Source organism: Nyctibius grandis, chromosome 8, assembly GCF_013368605.1.
Source record: "Nyctibius grandis isolate bNycGra1 chromosome 8, bNycGra1.pri, whole genome shotgun sequence".
Taxonomy (NCBI): domain Eukaryota; kingdom Metazoa; phylum Chordata; class Aves; order Nyctibiiformes; family Nyctibiidae; genus Nyctibius; species Nyctibius grandis.
Window position 1 is genome coordinate 10,249,163 of NC_090665.1, and position 15,567 is coordinate 10,264,729.

A 15,567-nucleotide genomic window follows, 5' to 3' on the forward strand; every position below is an offset into this window, starting at 1 on the left:
CCCAGATATACAGACATTCAAAGAAGTGATTTTCTCCAACACATTTGTCCCATGACCTGAAGTCTTTCAGGTGACACCACGTAGACCGTTAATCCTCCCCTGCACTAGCAGGAACAGTGCTAGCTTCAGCCTACATCACAAACTTCGGAACGCAGTTGCCTGCCTTTTATAACTGTATTTGCACAAATGAAAACAAAAAAATAAAAAAGCTGATCTGCTCAAAATCATTGCTTAGGAAAAACAGTGAATCATTAGTCAGTTTTCTGCAGTGGTACAAGGCAACATGGCTGCAGTAATGCAGCTTCACATCCAGGCAAGAGATGCTTGTTCCAGTCCTAAAAGAATGAGGTACTGTCTGGAGGAAACATGTCATTAGCAATGTGCCTACAGCCTAACGGTACTGGAGCCACCATAAGCTTTGGGCATATATTGGTATTTTTGCCTCAGGAAAGAGCAAATGCAGTTGTCTGTTTGCTCCCAGGCCAGCTTCTCTGAGCTCAGCACAGGCAGAAGCTGCTGAACTCTTGAGCCAGGCCTGGCCACTATCATGGCTGGTCTGCTCAGCAAACCCTCTATGTTCTCTCTTCAGAGGTGCAGCAGTAACACAGCAGCTCAAGAATAAATGCTCAGGAGCAGCCTGACAGCAGGGACAGGAGTTCTTATGCTGCCCCTAACAATGTAACTACAGTTACACATTACCACCCGCACACCAACAGCCTCGGGATTTGGCCAGTACTGGTAGCATCCTGATAGCACTGAGTGCACTTGTCCATTCATTTTAGAACGCACCTTTAGGATCAGCTGTATTTTACTGAGCCAGCTTGCGGGTGCTGTTCTCACTCCAGAGATACCTCTCCAGAAAAGAGCATAGCACTTCAGCCGATGAAAAGAAGCGTGTGACACAGTCTGCCAGTTACCTTCAACTCAACCGCTGACAGAGCAAACCACTGAGGCTTCATCAGCAGAGCTAAGGGGACTCCTGCTCATCTGCAAAGCCATTTTGGCCACGGCCCCACTGTGAGACAAACTGTTAGCTTCACAGTTTCCTGTGCCACCAAGTACAGGGTATGAACGGACACAAAATGATCACTAGTGAGCTCAAGACTACTACTCTGGACTTTGTCACTCCCATTAAGGGGCCAGAAGTTTCTCACAGCACAGACATCACTCCCTTTGAATGAAAACAGGAATACTCATTTCTCAAATCTACACAGCATATCTAGGAAACAGCAATCACAAGTCAGTTAATAAGCTGGCACAAAGCAACCAACCCATTTACTAGTCTATTAAAAGAAAGTTTGGGTTCTGACTTAACAGTAAGACTCCTGTGCATTAATGAGCTTATCTAACTAAGCAGTTCAAGGTACGTTAGCTACTAGAGTTCTCATCCAGGAAGAAGCCGGGAGAGGTACTGCAGCTCTCACCCAGACGGCTGAGGGTAAATCACCAACTGTAACGATTTCTGCATTCCAGAAATCAGTATGATCTTGGACAAGTGACAACAGTTGAATCAGGAGGGGGATTCGTCAGGCTGCTCTGGCAAACTGGAGTTATTCAGAAAACCAGTCCTTTCAGGCTAGCGCTAGCCATTATCAAACCAAAAGGCTTAAGGCTTACAACGATGTCATCACCCCAGCAGCTAATCCGAGTGTCTAAGCTTTGCTCAGAGGGCTGCACTAGCCACTTTCCAGAAGGCCAGCGGCTGCACTTGGTTTTAAACAAGAGTAGCTCCAATCTCTTCATCCTGGGAAAGACAGGCTGCATAATTTAATTAAGAGGCATACCATAAGCTGAAGAGCTACTGAGATAAACCCATCAGTTTCAGAGAAACTGTTCCTATTTTAACCTCAATCCCATAAATGCCCATAACCAGTGGGCAGGAAGAGATGCACATTCAACTCTTTTACCAGGCTCTCCTACAGTCTACTTCTGCATGCCACACTGCATATAACCAGTCTAAAGAGTAACAAGAGAAATACTGACACAAGGAAACACCAGAAGCTCCCTAATTCTGGTAAAGCGTCAGAGGAACAGTGTTTAACACACCTCTCCACCTTGCTTTGAGTCCAACCTTACCTGAACAGCCCCAATGCCTTCTTCCATTTCTACCAGTTCTTCCAAGGCAGTTTTAAAGTCAGACTGAAGCAACCTCTACTTGCTTTTCACTCTTGAGCTAGAAACCTGAAGAGTGACTTGCATCCTATTCATCTTCTAACAGAAGAGGTTAGAGACACAGACTGCAGCTTGAGCATGAGCTTATATTCTGCAGACCAGTAATGGTCTTGGTGCCCTGACTTGCCGGTGTTTCTCTTTCTACTATTACTGTGGAGCAGGTAACTGCATTTCACATTCTGTGCCTCAGTCTGCAAGCTTTCAGCTGAGCTGCCAACCTCCTGCTGAGATCAAAATAATATATGGCTTGCTAGTAACTTTCGACTCTGTAGGTCATTCACTAAAGGAAAGAAGCTGACTCTGCCACACAAACCAATTATATTTTGGCACCCTACACTGAACTTCTGTCCATCCTCCAGTTAACCCTAAGAATAGCCTTTAAATACTCTAATGGTCTTTAGTAGTATAAGCTCAGAAAACCAGTGCAAGATGTGCTGCAAAAGACAGTCTTGGCTTTATTATTTCTTGATGCAGGGATGAGACGAGAAAAGTTTAACTAGGGTCACAGGAAGTTTCTTTACAAAGCCCATTTTGTTTAGTGACTGTTCCCATTCCATCAAAAGAAGTGAGATACTATCAAACCAGAGCGCATTTCCAATCATCTGTGCTTCAAAGAATTCAAGATATAACCCTTCACAGCCTCAAGACCCAGCCCTTCAAAAGGCCAAAACTGTGCTCTCTCAGGACAAGGAAGAAGCCAGCCATAACACTCTTCAAGGATATCTCAAACGCTCTCCCCGGAAGAAAACACAGCCAGTTTGCAGCCCAAAGAACACCAGGTATCTTTGTCACTAGATGTCAGTAACATGGCACTTCCTACAGAAGAGAAATGATGCCTCCCTTCTGACAGGGAAAATATGGAAGTAGGCAGTTTGGCAGCATCTTGCCAGATTAGAGATTGTCCCTGGAAGAAAAACTCACAAGGAGAAGTACAGCTTTTACTATGGGAAAAAACAGTAGCCACAGCTCTGATAGCATTCAAGCAAACGCTGCCCAACAAGACACCACATGAGCCCGTACGCAGTTAGAAACCTGTAATACCTAGACTTCGGAGCCGCAGAAGCCATCCAGACTCACCTATCTGGGAAAGTTCCAGGCACAGATTTTGGCAGCCTGAGGCTAAAACTTGACAGCAGCTTTGTCATACTAAAGCAAGCAGAAAACAGATCACAGAATCACACAGCTTATGGGCTGAAGACTAGATCAAAAGCGAGTAATTTCCTAGTGGGAAGAGAAGTCAACTGCACTGGACAATAAACACAGGCTGTGTTTCCTGCAGCTTTACTGGATCCAAAAGCCTAGCTCAGGCAATGGAAGTGGAAACGCATCTAGAAGAGCCGTTGGATAAGAGCCCATGTTAAGCCTCAGAAAGAGCACAGTTTAGCATCAGCAGCACTACTGCCTCAGCAGGTTTTCCATGAAGAAAGCTAGAGGGTACAAGCCATGACCTAGCTAATTCACGTTTGTATCAGTAGTACAAGTAAATAATTTTAGGGGAAGCTCCTGCCCAATACAACTACAAGACCTTTGCTCGGGCTGACCCGGCACATCGGTGCAGGCCTTCCCTAGGCACCCTGTGCCACACAGAGCTTGATTCTGTCCCCCCCCCTCACCCGGTTCAGCACCGCAGGGCTGCCACCCCAGGTATTCCAAACAGATAGTTAATTAAGAGAGTCAATTAATAAACTCCCTCATCCCTAAACAACGTGCAAGCGGATGAGCCAGCTCCAGCGGGACTAGGGTCGCCCAGCACCTCTTCACCGGGGGCTGAGGGAAAGCCCTCCCGGGGGAGCCCCGCTTCCCTCCCACACAGCCCCGGGAGGCGCAGCCCGGCTCCGGGGGGCACCCCCGCCCTCCTCCTCACGGGCAGCCGCCAGAGGACCTCGCCCCGCAGGAGGGTCCCCCCAAGCCTGTCAGGGCCACGCCGCGCCCCGCGGGGTAGGCCCGCAGACCCCCCACCTCCGGCGAGCACCGAGGGAGCCACCACCCACGGCAGCTCAGCCCCGGCCCGGGCGCGGTCGCAGAGCGAGCCCCACCGCAGGAAGCCGCCCGGAGAATGGAAGCCGGCCGCCCGCCCCACCGGGGAGCGGGAGGACAGCCCCAAGCACCTCACCTGCCGCCGCCCGCCGCCACTCGCTGCCCAGCGCCCAAGATGGCGGCCGCCGCCCCCCCTTCCCCCCGCGCCCCCCCTATCACTGCAGAGCCGCCGTCGCGCATGCCCCGCCCGCGCCCCGCCGCCGCCGCGCATGCGCCACCGCGGGGAGGCGGGGCTTGGCGCCCGGCTGGGGCGGGAAGGTCCGCCCCGCGCGGTGCCTGCCGGGAGCTGTAGTCCCACGGCGTGGGGCACGCTGGGAGGTGTAGTCCGGGGCGGGGTTGGTGGGGAGGCGGCGCGGCCGCCGTGCCCGGGCGAGGGGCGAGCGGCAGCGCCGGGGCTCCGGGCGTGGGGCTCCCCCGGGGCTCGCCCGCTCCCACCGCTGCCGAGCGGGCTGCACCAAGCGCCCGCGGTCAGACCTGCCCCCCATTCTCCCCTCAGCGCGCCCGCTGGACGCGGGAGCCCCAGGGAGCACCGAGCGCCCGCGGCATGGCCCCGCACCGGAGAGCGGCGGCGGCGGGAGGCCAGGCCCGGCCCAGGTTCAGGCGGCAGCAGCCCTCAGCACCCCGGGGAGAGTCAGCTGGAAAACAGGCACAGAGACCCTGGCCCCGCTGGGATCTCGCCACGGAGCGAAAGGCAGGAGGACAGGAAAGATGAGGCTGGGGTAAAAAAACACCAACACAAGGCAGGAGTCCAATAAAACTATGTTTATAAATAAAAACGAGGAGATTGGTTTTGTTTTTATAAAACCCAGCGGACAGGGTAGGGCAAGGGCAGGAGCAGTGGCTGGGGAGGCTGCTGGGTGGCATCAGGAGACGGGGGACAGGCAGCAGCTTGCCAGTGCTGAGGTCAGGGGACAGGAGGGTGGCAGAGAGCTGGCACTGGGCAAGCTGGTGCCGGCAGGCAAAGGGAGAGGCTTTAGGGAGTCACGGGGAGATGGACTGATGGCACGTGAGAGCTGGCAAAGGGGTTGCAGGGACAACGCAGACCCCTGAGGAGCAAAATACATTTCATCTCCAGCATATAAAAACTGCGAACACGAGAAGGACAAAAGGAGGCAACGCTTGCAGCGAAAGCCACGGCGCGGCAGTAGGAGATGGCACCGGGGCGGCAGCACCAACAGGAGCAGGGCAAAATCTGTTTTAAAAAGGTTAAAACAAAAAAAAAAAAAAAAAAAAAAGCAGGGTTGAGCGCGTCTGTACTGTACCGTGCTTGGCCCTGGGCATGGGGAAGTGGGCTGCCCCCAGCCCGAGGCACGTGTCTAAGTACCCAGAAGAGGAAGGAAAAAGAGCAGGGAGCACCAGAGCAAATGGACTCAACTGTCCTGACACATCTGCAGGCACCGCGCCCAGAGGCCTCGGTTCAGGCTGCAGCCTCCCTCCCCAGAGAGCACCAGGCGCCGTTCACAGCCCTGAGGGAGCGGGGCTGTCCCAGCTCCGTCCCAGAGCCTCATCCCTCCTGGCTGCCAGGCCAGCAGCACTCGGGGTGCTGGGCAGAGGGGGAGGCAGACTCAGACCCTTCATAGGGCAAACACAGGAGACCTCCACATTTCCTCAAAGCATGAAAGCAAACCAGTTGTGCCCCCTCCCTCGCCTTCTAACTCCATCCAGGCCCTTGAAGATGTCACATTGCTGAGCAGCAGTGTAACAGCAGGAGGGAGAAGGCCACAGCTGCCACCACCAGGCATGGGACAGCCCCTACAAATGGGACAGACAGCAGCGTGGCTCAGGCAGCAGGGCAAGGAGCAGGACGGAGGGAGCAGAACTCTGCCCTGACATCCCTCCCGAGTACCCATGGGCAGGTGCAGGGCCCTAAGTGGTGCAAGACTGTGGGCAGGCACCCACTGCCACTCCGGGGTGAATGCAGAGGTACAGCCCCAACCCAGAGACTCACGGCCCGGGCAAGGCGAAGGAGGGTCCTGCCATGGGGCAGTGCCAGGCTCAGACCTAGCCCAATGTGTGGGCAAGAGCAGGGAGGCACGAGGGAAGTGGCAGCATCTCTCCACTCCCTGGAGGCACTGAAGCCCTGGAACATTCATGCATTAAGCCAAAAGGCAACTACAATGGGATTTAATAAGGCTGGTCCCTGCTCCCCTCTCAGGGCTGCCGGAAGGGCAGGGCGTTTTCCACAAAGGGGAGGAAAGAAGCCATCTTCAGCGCCACACGTGCCCAGCGCCCTTGGAGCTCTGTGTCCTCCTCTCGGGCCACGCCACGCTCCAGCTGTCCCCCCCACGGGCAGCAGGCTCAGAGAAAGTCAAACACCCCGTAATTCTTTGCTGCTTGATAGAAGAAACACAAAAGGGTGAAAAGAAAGAAGAGATGTTTAGGGTGGAAGGACCGAGGAAGCAGCGACACACGGGCAAACAGCACAGGGCACTGGGACGGATGCGGATTAATGGGGTTAGAGAGCACGGCAGGAGGGAAATACCATCGGCAATACACAAGTCTGGTGGCGGGGTGGGCTGGCAGCACACAGCAGGCCTGCCAGGCCCCTCCACTCTGCTTGAGGAGGGATTAGAATCAAGGTTTAGTTCCATTTATTATTTTTTTCCCTTTTTTTTCTTTTCCTTATCAAGACCAAAAAAAAAAAACCAAAAAAAAAAAACAAAACCCAAAAAACAAGGGGTGAAGCCAGGGCTGGTCCTAGGAGACAAACAATGGGGATGGAGGGGGGAAGGAGGGGCAGCAGACAGACAGGGGACGGGCGCTTCACATTACATCCACAAAGAACTCACTGGGGTTGCCCATGGCCATTCGGAAGGACTGTCTACTGGCTGTCAGTTCGGGGGGCACAGAGGCCAGGTCACGGCCCGGCGGCGCCCCAGGGGGCCCCATGGCTGAAGGTGGTGGAGGCATCAGCAACATGGGGGGGCTGAAGAGAGGGGGGAGGCCGGGCGGCCCGTACGACTGCTGGCTGTGGTGGCTGCGGATGCTGTGAGCCAGAGAGTGCTGGCTACGCTGGCTGTGCTGGCTGGCCGGCACCGAGCGCTCGCTGGCCGCGCGCTCACGCCGCATGCTGCTCCTCGTGGTGTGGTCCGACTCGCTCCCGCTGCCACCTGACTTGGACTCCCCGGTTTTCTCTCTCTCCTTCCTCCTCTCACTGCCGCTGCGATTGGAACCGCTGCTCCGGCTCCCTGCGAAGCGCACGAGGCAGGGTTAGGTGATAGCTCAGACAAGGCAGGAAGAAAGGATGCTCCTCTAGCCCAGAGAGGACTACAGCACGCTGCAGCATAGCCATCCACCAGCACAGTCCATGCTCTCAGTCTCCTTTCAACTCTGAGTCCCACAGCCCTCCTGAGATGGCTCCCCCCACACACAGGGCCTTGCCTAAGCAGCCTTTTCCTGCTGAACAAGGTGTATTTTAGTGCTTTTCACTCACCTTCACTGTGCTGGCTGCCTGCACTGCCCCCTCCGTAGCTGTAGCCTGGGTCAGGGAAGCCGGGGTGGGGGTTGTATGGATGAGGCGGTGGGTACTGATATGGGAAAGCCATAGGCCAGGGTGCGGCTCCCGGGTGGGGGAGCGGAGCCAAAGTGTCCTGATCGGAGGCACCGCTGGAGCCATCGTGATCGTGAAGAGACAGATTAGCCATGTCTGGAAGAAAGCAGAGAAGAGGGGTCAAGCCAAGCAGAAAGACAACCATGTGTGATGAAGCAGCTCCCTGTCCGCCCTTGCTGATGGACAAGGATGGGGTACACAAGGAGACACAAGAAGCTGGCGCTCTCCCTGCCAGTCCATGCAACCATTTGTGTTTCCTGGCTGGACAACAGCCAGGCTGTGCGAGTCCGAGCTCCCACTCCAATACAGAGACCAGCTCGGTGGGAAAGGACCATGTCAGAGCTACAGCTCACCCTGCCAATTACTTCACCCATCCCTCTCATATGAGCAGAACGCAGCTGTCTGAGCACCACTCCCTTGCCAGCATTGGAAGTTCAGAGCCTGGAGACAAAGTCAGCAAAGACTAAGACTCTGCTATGGCTGCCCAGGAGAAAAGATCACATGGTAGGTGACAGTGTCATCTTTCAACTTCACCACACCAGCAGCATGACAAGGGAGCTGGGATATTCTTCCTCATTCTCTAACAGGGTCTTTAGAACAAGGGGCCCAGCCTGATGGCAATGGTGGTAGCTATGTCCCCATGGTGTTAGCAGGGCTCTGCAGAACCGCAACCCCCCTCCATCCTCTCCCTCCCACCCATGCCAAGTGCCATACTTCCACAGAGGTCCCCGAAGATGTAATAGCATTGCTCCGAGAACGTGATCTTGTTCACGGTGTGTCGGATGTAGCCAGCCTTCAGCAGATTGCTGGCATATTTGCGGGATTCACGACGGTCTGTAAAGCCCTCCACGTGGTGATAGAGCCAATCCACCACATCCGAACCTGCCACCAAACATCAAAGTTAAATACAGCAACAGAGAGGAAGACGCTGCCACGCTGGAGCCAAGAAAAAGTGGGCCAAAAGGTGAAAAGGGGCCACACAGCCAAAGGTTCAATTTGTGACTCTGGCCTGGTCAACAGTTTACGGTGACAGAGATGCTCCCTTGGGCATCTGCTTGGAAAACCAGCCACCCATTCCCCACTCCCTGCCTCCGCTGCAGGCAGCACAGTCTCTTACCAATGAAGGCATTGGGGATGGTGATCTTCAGCCACATGCGGTCACGCACCTCCAGGCCTGACTCTGGTGAGGCCATGGCTTTGACAATGGTGGCCATGTCGCTGTGGATGGACAGGTGAAAGTCATCGAGGCCTGTGGTGTGGACGAAAGGAAGGGAGGCAGAGATGAGAGGGGACAGAAAAGACAACAGGGCTCCATGGAAGCGTCACACACAGGAGGAATGGGCCAGGGAACAATACATCGCAGACAGCCTTGGGGCGCATGCTGTGTAACCTGCCTTCCAGCCTTCCGATATTATCCTTCCCATGTCAGTCATTTCACCTTGTGCAAAACCCAGGCTAGAGACTCCTTCCTTCCAACCAGTCCAAAGCAGATGAGATCCAAAAGCTGCCAACTGAGCCCACACAGCCCAGCAAGGGGATTCTCTGCTCCTCACAAACTTACAACAAACTCCTGGCTTTCTGCCCCAGCTCTCTAGACCCTTGCTTCAGGGCTCTGTGTACTAGAATCATCAAAAATCTTCAGAAAGCATCCAAAAGAGCCCTGTGCTCAGCAGGACCCCACAGCAGGACTCAGCTCAGCCCCACTGCAAAGGTCTTTGCTCCCAGCTGCCTCCATCCTGCCCTATCTGCTGTCTGGGAGGGCAAATTGCTCCAGGGACAAGCCAGCTCCCTCTGGTCTGGCACTTTCAGCTGGTAACCCCTGACTGCTCTGAGCCTTTCCTCTGCACCTGCCACAGCTCCTGGATTGCACCCCGGCTCTTCTACTCTCCTTACGTAGAAGGCTGAAAAAGGTGTTATTAATTCACAATTCACCCAGCCAGAACTCCCACTGATCCAAGCGCCTGCCTGGTGAGAGCTGCCTCCCTCTAAGTCCCCTGGCAGGGCAGACCTTGCCCATCCCAGCTGTCCCCAAGCAGATGTATTGCTCCCTTTACAGCACAGTGAAGGCGAGGAAGCTGTGCAGTGGGTGGAGCACGGAGGCACAAGGACTTACGTTCAGTCTCTGGGATGGAGCTGGTGATGGAGGAGCTGGTGGAAGTGATTGTGCTCATGGATGGACTCATACCGTACGCTGGGTAGGTGCCAGTCATCGCTGCTGTGTGAGACACCCAGGCTGCCGGGTCGATGGGCCGGATGGGCTCACCTGCAGTGAAGAAAGAGTCAGTCAGTAGCTATAAGAAATTATACCCTCATCAAATCAGCCTCTGGGGAGGGACAGGGACTCAGCGCAGCCCATTCCATCCCCAGTATCTGCCGGGACTCACCCGGATCGGAGCATGGAGAGTCTGGCCCAGCCCAGATCCGCTGGGGAGCAACTGGGAGAGAAAGAAGAGAGGGAGGGTCAGCAGGAGAGGTGCAGAGGGAGAGATCCCCCTATGGCTCAAGAGGGGGTTTCTCTTTCCTCTGGCGCCCCGAGCAAGTGACCCCCCTGCCCCAGTGAAACGCGTCCCCAGCGTGATGTGGGAAGGAGGGCTGGGCTTGTGGGCATTTTGGCCTGGGAATAGGACATAGCAGCCTCCTAACAGGAGAGCTGAAACCCCATCAAACCCCAATTCAGTGCCACATGGAGTCACACACACAAGGGAGGAACAAGACAACAACTAAGTAAGTGCTTAAGGCAGGGCTCTCACATGAGCTGGGCACCAGCGTTAAGGGTGAGTCAGCTATCCACTTACTCCTGGGTAACGAGAAGCAGCCCCGGGGGCTGGGGTCCCAGCACTTGGCCACCGTCAGGGTGATGGGCCTGCAAGAAAAAGGTGAGAGTTAGAACAAGAGCCCAGTGGCATGAACCTCTGCGTGATGGGCGGATGCTGTATGCTGGCTCTCTCCTGCTAGACAGGGAGAAGCTGCCAGTAAGGTGCCCTTGTCCCTCTCCAGCTATGGATTTCCTTAATGGCATGGACAAAATGATGTGACCCTGCTGAGGGTTGCTGATGACCCTGATGACATGACATCCCCACAAAAAAGGGGCACAGACCCCAATTCACCGCCATTATGTTGGCCGCAATTCTTGCTTTGGGCATGAAAACCCAGGAATCAAAGCAACACCAAAAACTAGGTTCTGAGCTTCTGCAGAGCCACTGGCAGAGGTGGCTCGAAGACACGACTCACACACCCCAAGCCCACACCGTACAGCTGCCCATGGAGGTAAGGAACAACCTGAGTACTCACCCCGGCTTGTGGACAATCTCCCTCAGCACCCGCACAGCATCATCATTGCTCATGTTCTCAAAGTTGATGTCATTTACCTGCAAACAATGCAAAGAGGTGAGTCCCAGAGATGTGACCAGAGGCTGAGCTCCCCACTCAGCTCTGCAGTGACTCAGCTTCCCTCTTCCAAGCACAGCTTCCTGGGTTTAGCCTGCCAAAGTGCGCAGGGAGGCTTCTGGGTCTTTTCTTACTGCTTTCCCAGGCCCAAAGATGGAGGTACGTGGGCGTGAAGTACCTGCAAGAGCATGTCTCCTGGCTCAATCCTGCCATCAGCTGCCACAGCGCCACCCTTCATGATAGAGCCAATGTAAATGCCTCCGTCCCCACGCTCATTGCTCTGTCCCACAATAGAAATGCCCAGGAAGTTGTATTTCTCTGCAGGGATGGAAAGAGAAAGAAGACAAGACACCATAAAGCAGCAGGCACCAGCAGCCCTAACCTCAGACAAACCACGTGCTAACGATGGTTGCTTGCACCCCCATCCCAGAGAGACGTCCTGGGATGCAGAGAAACTCTTGAGAGACCAGTGCTTCAAGACAAGCCACTTTCCTACAGAATCCACGCCCTCACGTGGGAGGACCCCACGTGTTCTCTTTGCCCCCTCCCCACTTCACTCTCCACCACCCAACCTTGCTCTGGAAGGACTGCAGGCTCCACGTACACCTCCCACTCACCCATGTTCAGCGTGACCGTGATGATGTTCAGGGACATGGTGGAGTCTGTGATGCTGCTGAAGGACGATGACTGCAACATAAGTGAAACATGAGATGTCTTCCTGTGCCTCAGTAACATTCCCAGCCCCAGCTCCCTCCACTTGTGCTCCCTGCCACTCCCTGTAGCATCACAGCCACCACCCACAACTCCAGCCTTATGCTGGGAGCTTTGCAGAGCCAGAGGGCATCAGCCACAGTCCTTATGACCTCTCCACAACCAGGACAAGGTCTGTGGTCCCAGCTCTTGAGGCTACCTTGGCTTGGGAAAGGTTTACAGCACTTTATGAAGTCTCAGCACTTGGATAGCACCTGTCCCCAGCTGTGCCCGCAGCAAACACAGCCGAAACTCTGATCAGCCCTCGAGCACTAAGTGTAGAGATCCACCAGGCAGCCCACCTTGCCCTGCACTGCCCTCCCCAGGACCCCCAGCCCCTGAGTACCCGCTCAATGCGTGGAGCCTTCTGTTTCCGCCGGCGTCGCTTGTGCCTCCTCATTAGACGGGAAGCACTGCTTTGCTCTGTTGAACTGCTAAACCTAGAGACAAAAGCGAGAGTCAGCTCTTCTGCTGCTGCCAGGGTGGTGGCTCTGGCAGCAACAGAGCCACAGAAATGGTACAAGGAATAGAGGATTGCGGAGGCAGACGTGTACATGGGGAACAGACAATAGCAGAGGGGGCTGCTGGGTGAGACTAGAGACAGAGGCAGGTCTGAGCAAGGACCCTGGAGCCCAGGATTACTGTGCCCTGCAAAGGTGTCTCTCTGCTGAGAGGCAGGGGGAAGCTAGTGTTCCTCCAGGACCTAAGATCTCCTACCTGCTGGTGGAGTCATCTTCATCTGAATCGAAGAAGCTGGTGGTCTCCAGCTCACTGCTCATGAGCGTGGACGAGCTCTCGTATCCGCCCAGGTCTCGGCGCCGCTCTCCCTTCACTGTCCCATTCACCCTGGGTGCTATGAAAAGACAAGACTCAGTGTGCTTGAGACAAGCCACAGGGAAACAATCCCTTCCTCTATGCAGGGCTCATGGCAACCTTATCAATGTCAATCTGGCCATCAGACAATCCCATCTAGTGCCAGCCGGCTCTGAATCCACCCTGGGATCAGATCCATCTTCTGTGGGATACCTCTTCTACCACCACAGGATGGTGAAGTGGCTGATGGGCCACTAGGAACAATGCTACTAAACTCGTGGAAGACTTGCAGCTGGTTGCTTGGTAGAGCAAGAAGCAGCACAGAGTGACAAGGCTACAGCACACTCTGCTTTTCAACTAAAAAGGGCTGAGGCACTGCTGTCTCCTGCTCTTAAGGCTTCTTCGACAAGAGACACCTCCTTTGCCCCCAAAGGTTTCAACACCAAGCTCTAATGCAACACAGGTGTTAGCTCCTGCCTCCAATGTGAGGCTATGGCCTCCGATCACTGAACTGGCTTTCTAAGCTGGAAGGTTCTGCAGAGCAAAGCGAGCTGCCTATGTCTGGAGCTGGTGCCCCCACCATGCACCAGCCATGCCCTGCAGAGCTCTTGCCATGTTACCGACACTCACCATGCTCAGGCCCATCTTTCCGACGAGGTCGTTCCCTTTGCGACGACACCACCGAGTCTGTCTCTGTCTCATTGTCCAAGTTTTCCCGGCTCCCCCCAGTGTTAGGGCTGAGATGAGATAAAAGGAACAAATATGTCCAACAGGGAACAATTTAAGCGGGCTCTCTCTACCTCTGTGCTGGCCAGCACAAGCCTCCAGCCATCAACTGTCTCCTTCTTGTAGGACAGGAGCAGAGTGGTGGGGAACAACCACAGCACATCTATGAGTGCAGGGCAAGGGACTGGGGGAAGCTGTGCCAGCTCTTTGCCAACTTCCCTGCACTATTTTCAGCATGCCCTTGCTTGTTGAATAATGCAGCTCCACTTCGAGTCTGCTCCCAGCCCCATCCTCCTCCCCTCTGCCTGGCTGTGATCACTGCCAATTTGGATAGGAGTGTCCCAGCCCCTGGTCTGGATTTACAGCAGTCACTGTGGGTCCCTCAGAAACCAGGAAGTCCACGTAACTTACTGGAAAGAGGGGGGCCTGGAGTCTCCAATTCCTCCCGTGCGCTCCATAGAGGGTGGCAGCTCTGTTTGGTTGTCGGCACAGACCGAGCCAGCATCTGAATGGGAACCCTCCGCAGACACCAGCTGGAGGGACGAGAGACAGAGAATGTAACAGCTGAGGCACTGGGAAAACGTTTACAAGAGTGGCCAAACAAGCTGGCCAAAAGCCTGCCTGGCCCAGGATCTCATCTCTGACGGTGGGCAACAGCAGATGCCCAGGAGCGGGTATGGAACAGGCCAAGCACACAGCAACATTCCCCCCCAAAGCCTTCCCAGACGCCGGCTATTTGTGGCTCAGGAATTCCTGACCCAGCGGTGAAGTCGGGGTGGCTGACAGCCCTGCTTGGAGACTCTGACATCAGCTGCACGCCCACGCCACACAATTTTTACACTCGGGTAACCTTCAGCACATGTCCTACAGCAAGGAGTAGATTCCCCTTGTTCTTCTTACATCGTAAGAGGCAGCTCCCAGTCATCCCTTTATCTCAATTTTAGCAGCCTCCACACCTCTGCCTTCAAGCTGTGGACCCAGCAGGACTTTCACTTTCCCAGCCCACGGTAGCTGGGGGTACCAGAGCTCAGGGCTGAGGCTGGCTTTGAAACAGACTCCAACATGGTCTTTTTCTGGCTTCCACATGTACTTTGCAAACTTTCAGGCTGTGCCCAGCTAATTGGCCTGGGCACAACCTCCAGCCAACCTCTGGGAGGCTTAACAGTTTCCCCAGAGCAGAAATTCAAGAAGGGGTCAAACCCCAGGAACTCTTTACACCAGCCATGCTTTGGGGCAGCCCAGGCACACCTACATTCGTGCCTCTGTCTCTAAGATAAATCACCAATTTCAGGGTTCAGGGAATGAGGTGGAGCCTCTCCCGGGAGGAACGGGCTCGCCAGTGGGACGAAACAGAAGATAGCTCAAATGAGCTCAAGGGAAAGTGGTTTCCCCAACATCGCTTCCTATCCAGGTTTGCGCTCTCCCCACTTTCAAGCTGCACTGAGCAGGGCTAACCCCAACAAAGCCGGGCAGGAAAGCAGCAAAAAGTCTTTTCCTTGTGAGACACATTCGGGGACCCCCAGAGCAGAGGTGATAGGACCCAGAAAGGAGCCCTGCCTTGGCCAGGGAGCAAGTCCCCAGGGACAAGCGAGAGCTCACAAGCAAGGGAAGATCAATTTCCATCTTTAAGGACCTTCCAATGTGCTTTTCACGTCTGCCCCACGCCTGTCCCTGCACAGCACGGGCAAGCAGGGGGGCTGGCTCTCTCCCAGTGTCAGGAAGGGACTGCAGGGTCCGGCGCCTTGACCCACCCCAGATGAAACAAGCTATGGGTCAGCCTGGAGCCAGCCCAGGGAGGTGAGGAGACCAGGACAGTGGTCAAGCCTCAGCCTGTGTACTTGAATCAACTGTGAAGCCACCAGCCATCACAGGAGAGGTCTGATATAACAGAGGTGAGAGATGTTCCACTGCGGGTCAGGACAGAAGGATCATGAAACACAGGCTGGAAAGGAGCTGATAGCTGCTGCCCAAACCATAACGCCCAGTGTAAATGCAGAGGCAGCTCTGCTGCTTGCTGGTGAGGGGATCACATCTGCATGGAGGCAGGAGCAGATGCCAACCCAGTGGCTGGAGGCACAGCCCATTTACACAGGTGTTGAGCACTTCCCAGCATCACTGACGAAACACAGAGC

General features: G+C 54.8%; 2 protein-coding genes across 8 annotated transcripts in view; both read right to left on the reverse strand.

Moving 5' to 3' along the window:
• Positions 1 to 4,380, reverse strand: part of AP2M1 (adaptor related protein complex 2 subunit mu 1) — a 28,120-nt gene extending 23,740 nt beyond the window's left edge. Inside the window, exon 1 of the mRNA XM_068406658.1 lies at positions 4,286 to 4,380. The gene's annotated coding sequence lies outside the window, so the exon portion shown is untranslated. The remainder of the gene's footprint in view (positions 1 to 4,285) is intronic.
• A 576-nt stretch (positions 4,381 to 4,956) lies between these two features.
• The window catches only part of DVL3 (dishevelled segment polarity protein 3), a 33,349-nt gene continuing 22,738 nt past the window's right edge, over positions 4,957 to 15,567 (reverse strand). For 2 of the 7 annotated variants that reach the window (XM_068406791.1, XM_068406798.1), the window contains 15 exons: positions 13,847 to 13,968; positions 13,340 to 13,446; positions 12,614 to 12,749; positions 12,243 to 12,336; positions 11,764 to 11,833; positions 11,325 to 11,464; positions 11,051 to 11,127; positions 10,510 to 10,622; positions 10,144 to 10,194; positions 9,873 to 10,022; positions 8,877 to 9,008; positions 8,474 to 8,641; positions 7,643 to 7,855; positions 6,999 to 7,397; positions 4,957 to 6,542 (listed from right to left, as the gene is read on the reverse strand). In XM_068406791.1, coding sequence (XP_068262892.1) covers positions 6,508 to 6,542; positions 6,999 to 7,397; positions 7,643 to 7,855; positions 8,474 to 8,641; positions 8,877 to 9,008; positions 9,873 to 10,022; positions 10,144 to 10,194; positions 10,510 to 10,622; positions 11,051 to 11,127; positions 11,325 to 11,464; positions 11,764 to 11,833; positions 12,243 to 12,336; positions 12,614 to 12,749; positions 13,340 to 13,446; positions 13,847 to 13,968 — 2,007 coding nt within the window. In that variant the 3' untranslated portion in view covers positions 4,957 to 6,507. Of the gene's footprint in view, positions 7,398 to 7,642; positions 7,856 to 8,473; positions 8,642 to 8,876; positions 9,009 to 9,872; positions 10,023 to 10,143; positions 10,195 to 10,509; positions 10,623 to 11,050; positions 11,128 to 11,324; positions 11,465 to 11,763; positions 11,834 to 12,242; positions 12,337 to 12,613; positions 12,750 to 13,339; positions 13,447 to 13,846; positions 13,969 to 15,567 lie in introns of all 7 variants that reach the window. The other 5 variants (XM_068406793.1, XM_068406792.1, XM_068406796.1 and 2 more) reach the window with 5 other exon arrangements.